The 13,890-nt window shown below is 39.3% G+C and overlaps 1 protein-coding gene across 3 annotated transcripts in view; it reads left to right on the forward strand.

Moving 5' to 3' along the window:
• Positions 1-13,890, forward strand: part of CDK8 (cyclin dependent kinase 8) — a 195,545-nt gene that overhangs the window by 144,560 nt on the left and 37,095 nt on the right. For 2 of the 3 annotated variants that reach the window (XM_027821593.3, XM_007059100.4), the window contains exons 5-6: positions 6,587-6,644; positions 9,524-9,655. In XM_027821593.3, the coding sequence (XP_027677394.1) occupies positions 6,587-6,644; positions 9,524-9,655 (190 nt within the window). The remainder of the gene's footprint in view (positions 1-6,586; positions 6,645-9,523; positions 9,656-13,890) is intronic. The other variant, XM_027821595.3, reaches the window with a different exon arrangement.

A 13,890-nucleotide genomic window follows, 5' to 3' on the forward strand; every position in this document is an offset into this window, starting at 1 on the left:
ACTGGGGTTATTTAGTCTGCAGGAGAGAAGAGTGAGCGGATTTGATAGCAGCCTTCAACTACCTGAAGGGGGGTTCCAAAGGGGATGGAGCTCGGCTGTTCTCAGTGGTGGCAGATGACAGAACAAGGAGCAATGGTCTCAAGTTGCATTGCGGGAGGTCTAGGTTGGATATTAGGAAACACTGTTTCACTAGGAGAGTGGTGAAGCATTGGAATGGGTTACCTAGGGAGGTGGTTGAATCTCCATCCTTAGAGGTTTTTAAGGCCCGGCTTGACAAAGCCTTTGCTGGGATGATTTAGTTGGTGTTGGTTCTGCTTTGAGCAGGAGATTGGATTAGATGACCTCCTGAGGTATCTTCCAACCCTAATATTCTATGAGTCTATGACTATATAGTTTGAAAAAAAATTTCAGCAGTGTTTAATACCCCTTTTTGAGGTACTTACACATTGCAATAATGGAACCCACATACCTTCTCCTTGTGCAAGTTACATAAGTTTTTCTGAGTAGCAGCCGTGTTAGTCTGTATTCGAAAAAAGAAAAGGAGTACTTGTGGCATCTTAGAGACTAACTAATTTATTTGAGCATAAGCTTTCGTGAGCTACAGCTCACTTCATCGGATGCATTCAGTGGAAAATACAGTTTTTCTGCATATCATTATACTAGTATAGTATTAGTGTGATTTATAGTGTAAAGTTTCTCTTGCTGTTAGAAAGGTAATGGAACGTACCTCACCTCACTGAAAATGTACAGCTTTATTACACTCCTCAAAGAACCTCTTCTTTTTTTAACTTTTCCACAGAAAAAAAGATGTAATCGCTCATTCCTGCAGTATGCTGATACCTTGCATGTATGATTACTATGCAGTTACACTAATAAAGCCTTGCTGGAGCCTTTTATAGGAAATAATTATTAATCCTGCAAATAAATTGCCTTGAGGTACTTATTTTTAATGTGCTTTATTTTATATATCCTAATTTTTTGAGATTTAATGTGCTTTATTTTATATATCCTAATTTTTTGAGATGCTGCTCAAAAAATTCATTTAAAAATCATAAATATGTTTTTACACAATAGCATAATGGCTCCAATATTCTCAATAATGAAATTTGAAAACTTGCCTAAAAGCATGTTTCTGTGATAAATTGTAGTCCCCTCTTCAGAGCTATTGGGAACAACAATATTAATTCTTTTACAGCTCAGATTTCCTTGTTGGTGTAGGTAGGGGAAGAAGTAGCAAAATAACTAATAATCGTCCTCTTTGCAGTGGCTTAAACCAGGAAATTCAAAGCGAGAGCTCTAACTGTTAAATTTACCACCTTCTAGCTCGGTATTGCAGTATAAGGGCTTATATAAAATCAGACACTATTAAGGGACCTCATTAAGTCTTTAAATTTTCTGTATTTTTCTCAAATCACGTAACATATTTTTTTATTTTAGTGCAGCTTTGATTCACCCACAAAAAATGTTAGCATTTGAGGAATCTGTGCCCATCTGATTGCAAGGCAGAGACTAGTTTGTAAAACACATTGTTCATATGAAGACCTGAGAAAATGGTGGCAGAGACAGGGAAAAACTACCAAGATTAAGAATTGAAGGGTCATAATAATAAGTAGCCCAATTCTGTGGCTACATCTAGTACTCCTGGGGGATTTCTGCTCCAAAAAAATAAAAATTCTGCACACAATATTTTAAAATTCTGCATATTTTATTTGTCAAAATAATACAATATAATCATACCAGTTTCAATTATTTTAGTAATTTCTTTCAAAATACGTGTCAGCAGGTATGTTTGTAACAATACAGATAAAAAAGATTCAGGAAATGTTATTTAGACAAATAGATTACTTAATAGGCATATTAATACAGAACTTTGACTAATAATTAGGGCCAACAAAGGATTTTTAAAAGTTTATTTACTTTTACAGGAGATAATGCTGCCCACTTCTTTACAATGTCACCTGAAAGTGAGAACAGGCATTCGCAGAGTACTGTTGTAGCTGGCGTTGCAAGGTATTTACGTGCTAGATATGCTAAACATTTGTATGCCCCTTTATACTTCAATCACCATTCCAGAGCATATACTTCCATGCTGATGGCGGGTTGTGCTCGATAGTGATCCAGAGCAATGCAGACTGATGCACATTCATTTTCATCATCTGAGTCAGATGTCACCAACAGAAGGTTGATTTTCTTTTTTGGTGTTTCGGGGAGTTACCAAATTGAAGTGTTGCTCTTTTAAGACTTTTAACAGTATGTTACACACCTCCTCCCTATCAGATTTTGGAAGGCACTTCAGATTCTTAAACCTTAGGTTGAGAGCCGTAGCTATCTTTAAAAATCTCATATTGGTACCTTCTTTGCGTTTTGTCTAATCTGCAATGTTCTGAAAGTATTCTTAAATCGAACAACATATGTTGGGTTGTCATCCGAGATTGCCATAACACAAAATATATAGCAGTATGTGGGTAAAACCACGGAACAAGAGACATACGATTCTCCTGCAAGGGGTTCAGTCACAAATTTAATTAAGGCATTTTTTTTTTTTTTAAATGAGCGTCATCAGCATGGAAGCATGTTTTCTGGGATGCTGGTTGGAGCATGCAGGGGCATATGAATGTTTAGCACATTTACCACATAAATATCTTGCAACGCCAGCTACAAAAGTGCCATGTGAATACCTGTTCTCACGTTCAGATGACATGGTAAATAAGAAGTGGGCAGCATTATCTCCTGCAAATGTAAACAAACTTGTTTGTCTTCGCGATTGGTTGAACAAGAAGTAGGACTGAGTGGGTTTGTAAGCTCTAAAGTTTTACATTGTTTTGTTTTTGAGTGCAGTTATGTAACCAAAAAATAATGTACATTTGTAAGTTGCACTTTCATGATAAAGAGATTGCACTACAGTACTTGTATGAGGTGAATTGAAAAATACTAGGGCTGTCGATTAATCGCAGTTAACTCACACGATTAACTCAAAAAAATTAATCGTGATTAATCACAGTTTTAATCATACTGTTAAACAACAGAATGCCAATTGAAATTTATAAAATATTTTGGATGGTTTTCCACATTTTCAAATATATTGTATAATGTGTTGTAACTGAAATTAGTGTGTATTTTTTCTTATGAATATTTGTACTGTAAAAATGGTAAAACAAAAGAAATAGCATTTTTCAATTCACCTCATACAAATACTGTAGTGCAATCTGTCTTGCGAATGCAACTTACAAATGTAGATTTTTTTTGTTAATAACTGCATGAAAAAACAAAACAATGTAAAACTTCAGAGCCTACAAGTCCATTCAGTCCTACTTCTTGTTCAGCCAGTCACTAAGAGAGAAACAAGTTTGCTTACATTTACAGGAGATAATGCTGCCCTCTTATTTACAATGTCACCAGAAAGTGAGAACAGGCATTTGCTTGGCACTTTTGTAGCCAGCATTGCAAGGTATTTATGTGCCAGATATGCTAAACAAAAGTCTTAAAAGAACAACACTCTGATGCGGAAACTACAGAACCTGAACCACCAAAAGAGAAAAACAACCTTCTGCTGGTGGCGTCTGACTCAGGTAATGAAAATGAACATGCATTGGTCCATACTGTTTTGGATTATTATTGAGCAGAACCTGTCATCACCATGGAAGTATATGCTCTGGAATGGTGATTGAAGTATAAAGGGGCATACAAATGTTCAACATATCTAGCGCGTAAATACCTTGCAAATACCAGCTACAACAGTACTCTGCGAATGCCTGTTCTCACTTTCAAGTGACACTGTAAACAAGAAGTGGACAGCATTATCTCCTGCAAATGTAAACAAACTTGTTCGTCTAAGCAGTTGGCTGAACAAGAAGTAGGACTGAGTGGACTTGCAGCCTCTAAAATTTTACATTGTTTTATTTTTGAATGCAGTTTTTTTGTACATAATTCTACTTTTGTAAGTTCAACTTTCATTATAAAGCAATTGCACTACAGTACTTGTATTAGGTGAATTGAAAAATACTTTTTCTTTTGTTTTTTTTACAGTGAAAATACTTGTAATCAAAAATAAATATAAAGTGAGCACTGTACACTTTGTATTGTGGTGGTGTTGAAATAAATATATTTGAAAATTAAAAAAAATCCAAAAATATTTATAATAAATTTAAATGGGTATTGTTATTAACAGTGCAATTAAAACTGTAATTAATTTTGTTTGAGTTAATTTGTTTTGAGTTAATCATTTGAGTTAACTGCGATTTAATTGACAGCCCTAGTAATAATTCATTTGAACTACAATACAGAAACTTATTTCTCCGCACCCTTCAGGAGCACTGCAAGGCTTGGGGGAGTCAGGGGTAACAGAGGAGCTGAGGGCGAGGGAAGCAGTTATTGGGAAGGAGCCTGGGAGTGAACCTGGAGGGTTGTTGGTTGTGGGTGGGAGAAGTATGGGACAGCGTTGTTTTTTTGGAAGGGGGAATTGTTAGAGAGTTCGGGAGCCTCCCCTATGCAGACCATTGCAGACCCCTAGCCTTTCCCATTCAGTCAGACACATCTGCCCCTGTCCCGGTGTGTCCCTGCAGCCCATCCTCCCCCGTCCCCATATGGACCTGCAGCCCCCCCTCATTCAGCTCCTTGCCCAACGCTGTCACCCCACTAGCACCTGAGCCTGCACCCCAGTCTGCCCCCACTAGCCCTTCGGAACCCCTGTCTGTGACCCCCAGTAGCCCGGTGTGCCCCGCTCTGTCCCATGCTGACTCCATCAGGCCCTACTGTGAGGGATGCATCCTCTCTGCAGGCTGGCTGCCTTCTTTTCTGGTGTCACAGCAGCCCCGGTCGGCAAAAAGTGTAACCGCAGTTCCAGCTCTGTGGAGAAGAAAAAAACTGGGTGGGGGGGGGGACGGGGGGGGACGTGAATTCTGTGTGTGCACAGTTGTGCAGAATTTCCCCATGAATAATCCAACTTCACACCACTGGTGGCAGCATATAGGGTATGTATAACTACACACCATAGTAAATAGCAGGCTGCCTTTGCAATGTGGTGTGTAGCTACACACTTCAATGAAAGGTTGTGGAAGGGACCTGGCTGTGTGGAGCTGCTGGAGTCTTTCTCTGTTTCTGGAGTCTTTCCCTGTTAAAAATTGCAGTCTAGATGGGATAGCACTGCTTGGGCATGTAGGGTTCATACCCAAAGACTCGTAGATATTAAGGTCAGAAGGGACCATTATGATCATCTAGTCTGACCTCCTGCAGAATGCAGGCCACAGAATCTCACCCACCCACTCCTGCAATAAACCTCTCACCTATGTCTGAGCTATTGAAGTCTTCTAAATCATGGTTTAAAGACTTCAAAGTGCAGAGAGTCCCCCAGCAAGTGACCCGTGCCACATTTACAGAGGAAGGCGAAAACCCCCCAGGGCCTCTTCCAATCTGCCCTGGAGGAAAATTCCTTCCCAACCCCAAATATGGCGATCAGCTAAACCCTGAGCATGTGGGCAAGATTCACCAGCCAGATACCTAGGAAAGAATTCTCTGTAGTAACTCAGATCCCACCCCATCTAACATCCCATCACATACCCACTTTGTTCAGGTGTATCTTTACTCACCTAAGCAGTGCCTCATCACCTACACTGCTGCTTATACCCATGCAAGGGCTGTGTGCAGGGTATGTACTCTACATGCCACCAGAAGGAGAGTGGAGTGTAGGTCTGTTATCAGTGGTGTTTGTTTAAAAAAAAAAAAAAAAAAAGAGAGAGAGTAAACGAACCTAAACTTAACTCCTTATTTCCCAAATTAGAAGTGGGTAAACTCAGTGTACCTGAGTTTATGCTCAACTACGCTACTTCGTAGTATAATGTTGTAACTCATTTCCTTAGTATAGAGAAAAGGAAGAGAAGAGTCTTTCTTCTTAATATTTGGCGGCCATTATAGCAGTGGGAGAAGCATTTAGGCAATAGTTTTAAGGATATGCTTTTATTTTCAGTCTTAAAGCTGGATGAATTAGTGTACTGTATCAATCTGGGATAGTAAATTTAGACGGATCATGTAGATTTTCTGTGGAATATATATTTATATAGTGACTGATATTCAACCTGTATCTTGAGATTTTTCTTGTTAATGTAAAATGTCTGTCTGAAGATGTGCCTAATGACCCTGGGCAAAATATATGTTGCAGAGATGACATCTTACACCCAGGTTCTTTGTTGTTGTTTTTTAAGTGGGATGGGGAAGAGGCAGTGAAGTACCAGATGTGCACGCTGGTGAGCTGACCAGTTCATAGAGTGATGTTTCTGGAAGTCTTGAAGGCTCATACTTGCTTGCTATTGCAGGTGGAAGAAAGACACCACAATGGCAGTTAGTCTGGGGAACATAATTTAAAAATCCCTGGAAAAAGGAGATTGTGAGGGAAAACCTGAGAGGCAGAGGTAGCAAAGGAAGCCTGTCTTTTGGATACTTCCACAGCCTTATCATAAAGTAAATATCTATGACTTTATCATGCTGCATTTGGTTTAAAACTGGTGAAACAAAGCTAATTTATTGTTTCAGAGACAAATGTTATTTAGGTTTATCTTGGTATATGTATTGTATATTTATTTTTTTTCCACAGAAACCTGCTAATATTTTAGTTATGGGTGAAGGTCCTGAGCGAGGAAGAGTAAAAATTGGTATGTTATATCTTTGATAAGTCCCAGTGTAGCATTTAAGTTAGAATGTTCTGAAGGTGCAGTTGCATCACTTAAGATAGTTACTTAAAATAATATTAGTATGTGACTGGAAACTTTATCAAAAGCTATTTTGAGTGACTGGCTTTTTGATATCACACCTCTGCACCAATTCCCAATGGTGCACAGCTACAGCCTCATCAATGAAAAGGGGGAAAAAATCCCTATGCTATTATATTATATGAGTGCGTGCTGGGAGGGGGATTAATATGGGACAAGGATAATGGTCAGCTTGGAAGAGTGAAGGAAATTAAGTAAGATTTTAAATGACCTCCTTTTACCACCAAAGTGCCAAGACACTAACTTGCTCCGTATTATAAAATCTAAATAGGGAACTGTTCACTATTCCGAATATTAAATTTTATAATAAAAGTGAGAGTGACTGTTGATTTATGAACTGCCCTTGAAAGGGTAGCCAGATTTCTGGGGGAGACAGGAAGCAAAAGGAGTCTTAAAAAGTCCAGAAAATGTTGATTAAGAGAGAGACATTTGGTAAGAACTAACACTAAATATATTCAAAATGGTGAGGGGGAAGTAGGGTGGGGGGAAGAAACTGAAACTTTCCCACTATTTTATCTTCTGGTGTGAACCACTTTTCTCAGTGAAAGGATAATTTGCAGAATCTCCAAATCGTTCTATAAAGTCTATTTTAAAAAGTAACTAAAAATAATCTAACCATAGTCTAACAGTAATGAGCCACACCGTGGCATGCACTAGTTCATCATTGATGCACCAATAGCCTTCTAATGCACACCCTGTATTGTTATACTAATATAGTCAGGCAGTCCAGTTTGGCAGAATTTTTTTTTAAACAGATTGTTTTTCACTTCCCTCTGACTTTTTCTTTTATGAGATGATTCTTCCGCAGTGTCACTCTGTATTCTTTGGTGGTTTTAACCAACTGTTGATCACTAATTTGCTAATCAAGGGTGGAATTTTCCTGAGGTGCTCGGCACTGGTCTAACTCTGCTCCCATTGAGAGCAATGGGAATTGACTTCAGTAGGAGTAGAATTAGATCAATGCTGAGCACGTCAGAAAATCCCACACTTTAAAATTTTAGCACCCTTTTGAGGTGTAAGATTGATGATAGAGACCAAGGTCTTCTATCTGCAAAACAGGTACAGCATGGACAGCAGAAGTGAACATTTCTTCCCATTACCTTAATCTTCATTGAGCATGCACTTCCAAGAGTGAGCGTGTAGGTCAGTTTCCAGGCACATTTCAGTGTCAATTGTGTTGGTGATTTTTGTGATGTAGACAATTATCCATTAGTATTTGCTCACAGACCACCAACTTATTTCGCAAGTGGTAGTTACGTGCGAAGTCATTTGGTAATAACTTTAGATTTCTACTAAATTTGGTCAGACGTTGCTGAGGGACAGGTGAAAGATTCTGCATCTGACCACCAGACCTCTGAGCCATCCAGTCCCAACAGTAGAAAAGCCTTCATTTCTAAGTGTGTTATCAGTTTGAAAATTTTGCAATTTTTTTTAACATGCTTTTGCAACAGTAGGAAAAGAATGCATAAGTATCCCCATACCAGGGGCTTCCACTCTTCCACTATTAATACTTTTTTAAAAAACACATAACTGGTATATTTAACATAAAATAAGCTTTATAGACCTTTTATGGTATTTTGAGTCCACTTTTTACTGGGTATTTTTCCACATTTTTTCATAGATATCTATGAATTCTTCATATCATGGGTTATCTTGATTTTTTTAATATAGAAAATTATAAAATGTCTCTTTTTAAACGCAATAAAATAATTTAAAGTAGGGAGGCAAATAGTTACTTTAGATTGTGGAGCAAAATTAGATATGAGTATTTACTCTGCAAGTTTTCCTCAGTAGCTGTTTTCCTTATTACATGTGGCATGGGTTTAACCCCTTCTCTCAAAACTGCTATAGGCCTCACGCTCCTCCCCAGTCCTACTCAGTATATATAGGCTCCCACACCACCATACCAAATTCTTCGGTGTTTGGGACTTGGAAAACCTGATTTAGTGGGAATACCCCCATTCTCTATCCTCTGTCCATCTTGTCCTGTACCATCTAAATTCTGGTCAGTTCATATAGCTCTGTGAGAAACTGTAGATTACAAATCCCAACAAGCAGTTTAGACAGAATATTTTTCTTAAGGTTTTATTAGTAAAGGGAAATTTTCCCAAAATGGAAGACATTTTAAAAGCATAGCTTAAATGGTTTCATCTTGGTACTGGTAATACTCTGTGACCAATTTAAATTGAGAGAAGGCTTTCAGGGAAGAAGATACCCTCATGATTGGAATCACCTCTTGTCTGGGGCATGAAGGAAACCCTGCTTCAATTGCAACCAGCTTTTCATAGGTAGTTCTTGTATCATATATGTATGTATTATAAATCATTCTAACCTTTACAGAATTACTATTTCACCCATTCCCCCCCCCCCCCTTTAATGTTTCCTGAACAAACAGCCCTGTGATAATGGCATATTCCACCAGGCAGAAAACAGACCCTGGCTGGCCAGTAAGGACTTACCCAATGTTCTGAGAGCTACACAAGTTGGCATGCTTTTTTCAGAACAGTGGTAAATTCTTGATTCTAAATGGCTTGCTTTAGTAATGATTTATAATGATATACTTCATAGGTGATGATGCTGAATAATTTCAACAGAAACTATAAGGAAATGGTAAAGTTAGACTATCAGGATTTGTATTTACTACAACGTGTTTGCTTTTTAGCACAATTTTGGTAGACCTAACAAATGAGCTCAATCATTTCATTTGATCAACGTGAAGTTTTCTTAACTTTTTAAAGCTTTTTTTTTTTTTAATTTTGCAGCTGATATGGGCTTTGCCAGATTATTTAATTCACCTCTGAAGCCTTTAGCAGACTTGGATCCAGTAGTTGTAACATTCTGGTATCGAGCTCCAGAATTACTTCTTGGAGCAAGGCATTATACCAAAGCTATTGGTAAGTAAAATTAAGTACCAATTTATTAATGTTTTAGTTAGGCAAAATATATCTGAATTGCTGAAACATTGGCATGTGAATACAAGTATGGGAGAAGTTAACACGGGTGGAAAAGTACACCATTGAATTACTTGAGGAAACATTAATCACTGACATTTTATTTAAATACTATTCTTAAAACTGTTTCCTGACTAGTAAACATAATAAACTCAGATGCCCTTGATGTCTAATTTTATGTAGTTTCTTATCATCTAGAAATTTCAAAAAGCATATTACTGCTTGCAATAGAATGAAATATTGACACACCTGTTAAAATTGTCAAAATCCAGAAAATGACAGCAGGGAACAGAGTACTTTAGTTTTATTACTTTGGGTTTTTACTACTTAGAGTTTAACAAGCACATAAAGGAAAATTTCAGTTTATGAAATGTATAGATTGGAGAAGGTATTAGCTGCACTGAAACTATGCTGCCGCTGTCAAGATCGATGTGGCTGTGACACACCTTTCATTTACTATTTTTTGTTTTCTTTTTCCCCAAAGAAGCCTTTGCATTTTCTTGTGAAAAATGACTAGTTTAAACCTGCTGTTCAATGGGAGGGTTGCCACCCAGAATTTTTAACTCAATGCAGTTAAAGATAAGTTATTAGAAATAGAAAGATAGGTTCTTCCTCCATTCAGGTCTATCTAGAAGAAGCACCAAAGTTGGGGGAAGTCACTTTCCTCCTAGTATTGCCCCTGCCGGTACTGATCTGCTTTGAACAGCTCCAGCATTGCACTGCTGAATCTACTCTGCCACACTCAGCACTTGCTGTCAGTCTGAGAAAAATGCCAAACATAAAAGAGAGGAGACTGTGTGTGGCAGTGGTACAAACTATCACAGAGCAGGCTTGATAGCAGTATGAAGTTCTCTTTAGTGCTTTTAATAGCTTTTTAAAAGACTGATAAAGGCACAGAAGAAAAGAAGGTGGGGGGGGGGGGTGTGGGACTGGAATTCTCTATTCCATGCTGTCTTTGACTACTTGGCTTGCTAGAGGGAGTTACCAAAAGGTTGCAACCCTCTTAAGAAGGACTTCTTCAAGTAAAGTCCTGAGAGGTGTTCAACTCTAGGTGAGTTTATGCCCCATGTATCTCAGATTGGAGATTTTAGGTAGCAAGGTCCATTCGGCTCATGATTGCGTCCCCTGCAGCCTCCTGCCCTGCACCGAGGCTATATAGAGCTGCGTGGGCAAACCGCCCTCAAGTCTTTCTCAGCTGCTTCGATCTGAGGTGGAGTCTCAGCAGTATCTGAGATGAGCTTACCTCAACTGTATTTTTCTCCTGTTCTTACTAGTTAGAGTTAGTTCTTAGAGTTTCCTTTGTGTGTATTAGCTGTAGTAATTTTATAGATTTAAAAACAAACAAAATCTCTTAAAAAAAAAAATTACTTATACTATTAGGATAAGGACTATTGTCCCTTCACCTCTTTTTGTTTCTCCCCCTCAGGGGAACTTAAACCCTGGGAGGGTATGCCTGATTCTCCCGGGTTTAAACTCTGCCTTTCATGCTGAGTGTCTATCCTGGTCAGTCACAGACACTTCCAGTGTGTTCAGTACCTGGGGCTGTCACACGTTCCCCAAAAGTGTAATTTCTGTCTGCAGTTAAAATGAAGGGCCAGAGAGAACTAGGAATGTAAAGTACGTCCTCTCAAGATAGAGAGTTCGCTCTGACCAGCTTCTGACCTGAGCCAGGGGATTCCCCCATACCGTGGTCTCCGAACAGGTCAACCGCTTCTCTTCCTCATCCCCAGAAGAAGCTGTCGTGCCTCCTTTACTGTCCTTGGCCAACAATTTTAAATGGTTCCAGGATCTCATTAAAAGGATAGCAGCTCCTTGCATATTCCACTGGAGAAAGTTAAGGAGTTCATAGAATCATAGAAGATTAGGGTTGGAAGAGACCTCAGGAGGTCATCTAGTCCAATCCCCTGCTCAAAGCAGGGCTAACACCAACTAAACCATCCCAGCCAGGGCTTTGTCAAGCCGGGCCGTAAAAGCCTCTAAGGATGGAGATTCCACCAGCTCCCTAAGTAACCCATTCCAATGCTTCACTACCCTCCTAGTGAAATAGTGTTTCCTAGTATCCAGCCTAGACCTCCCCCACTGAAACTTGAGACCAGTGCTTCTTGTTCTGTTATCTGCCACCACTGAGAACAGCCAAGCTCCATCCTCTTTGGAACCCTTGACATTCTGCACACTTAATCATCTGTCTGCATCATTAATGAGGCCTTGCTAGACCCTGCAAAAATAATTTGGCATACCCCTAGCCACAATACCACCTACCTGTAAGAGGGAAGACAACAAATATTATATTTCCTCTAAGGACTGTGAAATTATTTCCAATTCCCGTGTGGTCAATGCTCTGAATCAACATGGCAGACAGCACCACACTAAATTGACTCAATACAATAGAGACATATAGCATCTTGATTTATTTGGCCGTAAATCATATTCATTGGCTAGCTTAAAATTTAGGATAGCCAATTATCAAGCCATCATGGTGAAATACAGCCATGCTAACTATTCAAAACTGAATGCCTTTATTGAGCATCTTTCAACAGACCAGAGGGAGCAATTCCAGGCGATCATTGCAGAGAGCCAACTGTTTGCAAGAACATCTCTGCAGGCCTCTCTGGATGCCGCTGATACAGCTGCTTATTCAATCTTCAGGGTATTAGACATGAGGAGAGCCTCCTGGCTTCAGCACTCGGCTTTTCTGAGGGAAGTCAGAAATTTGGTTGAGGACCTTTATTTTGATGGATCATAGTTGTTTGCAGAAAAAAATGATCAAATCTCTGCATGCCTTAAAAGACTCAAGAGCCACCTTGCGCTCTCTGGGAATTTACACCCCTGCATAAAAAAGAAAGTTCAGTAAGGCCCAGATGGCACAGAGATCTCATCCCACTCAGCTTCCTGCCTCTCAGAAACATTATGTACCCCAGCATAAGAGAGAACAGTTCCAGGGGAGGAACCAGCTACTTCTCAAGCATCAACCTCACAACCCACAACTTCAAAACACCAATTTCGAAGGGCTGATCGAGGTGCTGAATTACCACCCCCACTCTTATCTGCTACAACAGTCTGGATGTTTCCTTTGCTTTGGTGACCGGCTTTCTCATTTCCATCAGAACTGGGAACATATCACTGTGACATTCCCCAGGGTACAGCTGTGTCCCCTCAGTGCTCCAGCCTGGGGTGCCTCTTGCACTGCTTTGCTGTAAGAACATCCACTCCTGGCCTGTTCATACATAGACTCTAGCATGTAAAATCGCTCCCAGCTGCACAGTATTGAGTGCTGCTAACTAGCCACTCATCAATTAAACTGCAGTCTCTCTAGTCCAAGACTTTCCCCCAGAAATGTGCATCTTGTACTGTCCAGTACACTGCTGAACAATGCAAGCTCTTAGAAAGTCCATCATTTCATCAAAGAAAAATGATATGCTCCAATCTTGTTATCCCATGTGGCGTTTCCCACATATTTTAATCCAAACGCACTGGTTATGCTAAAACAATAAGGTGTGTTTATTAACACAGAAAGATTTTACAAGTGATGGTGCATAAAAGTCAGGATCAGTTACAAAAAGAAATAAAAGATAAAACACAATTTAATGGTTATTAACAAACTAGCAAAATTCAAAGCAAAGGTTTTCCTCACCATATGCTGCAGTAAATTTGATATCCTGGGTCTCCTTTCAGCCTGGGACTCCTCCCCCTTAGTTCAGTGTCCTTCAGGTATTCATTGATGTCATGAGCAGAGACATGGGAGGAGGAGTGAAGTCAAGTGTTTTCCTCCCCTCTTTATAATTCAATTTTTTGTGCTAGAAACATCCTTGCTGAGTCATGATGACACTCAGTCTGTTGTGGACATGAGGTTTGAACCATCCTTGTGATAAAATGTAAATTTCTTGTTTACACCTTCCCCACTACTGGAGAATGATTGCTTAAGCAGATGATAGCCCTTTAACACCTGGCTGGGTGTTAGTCTGTCCTTTGTTCCTGAGAAATTGGTTTGGGTCTGCTTTTCTTAAACTTGGAGAATGTTACAGCAATGATACATAGTAGAATCTTATAACTTCACACACATTGTTGATACATTTATTTTATCAGGACAGTAATGTTCAGCAGATTAGACATTTCAAATGATACTTCACAAGGCATACTTTTTATAAAATTTATCACAGTCTCATAAAAATGGTGACCAT

This window comes from Chelonia mydas, chromosome 1, assembly GCF_015237465.2.
Source record: "Chelonia mydas isolate rCheMyd1 chromosome 1, rCheMyd1.pri.v2, whole genome shotgun sequence".
Lineage (NCBI taxonomy): Eukaryota > Metazoa > Chordata > Testudines > Cheloniidae > Chelonia > Chelonia mydas.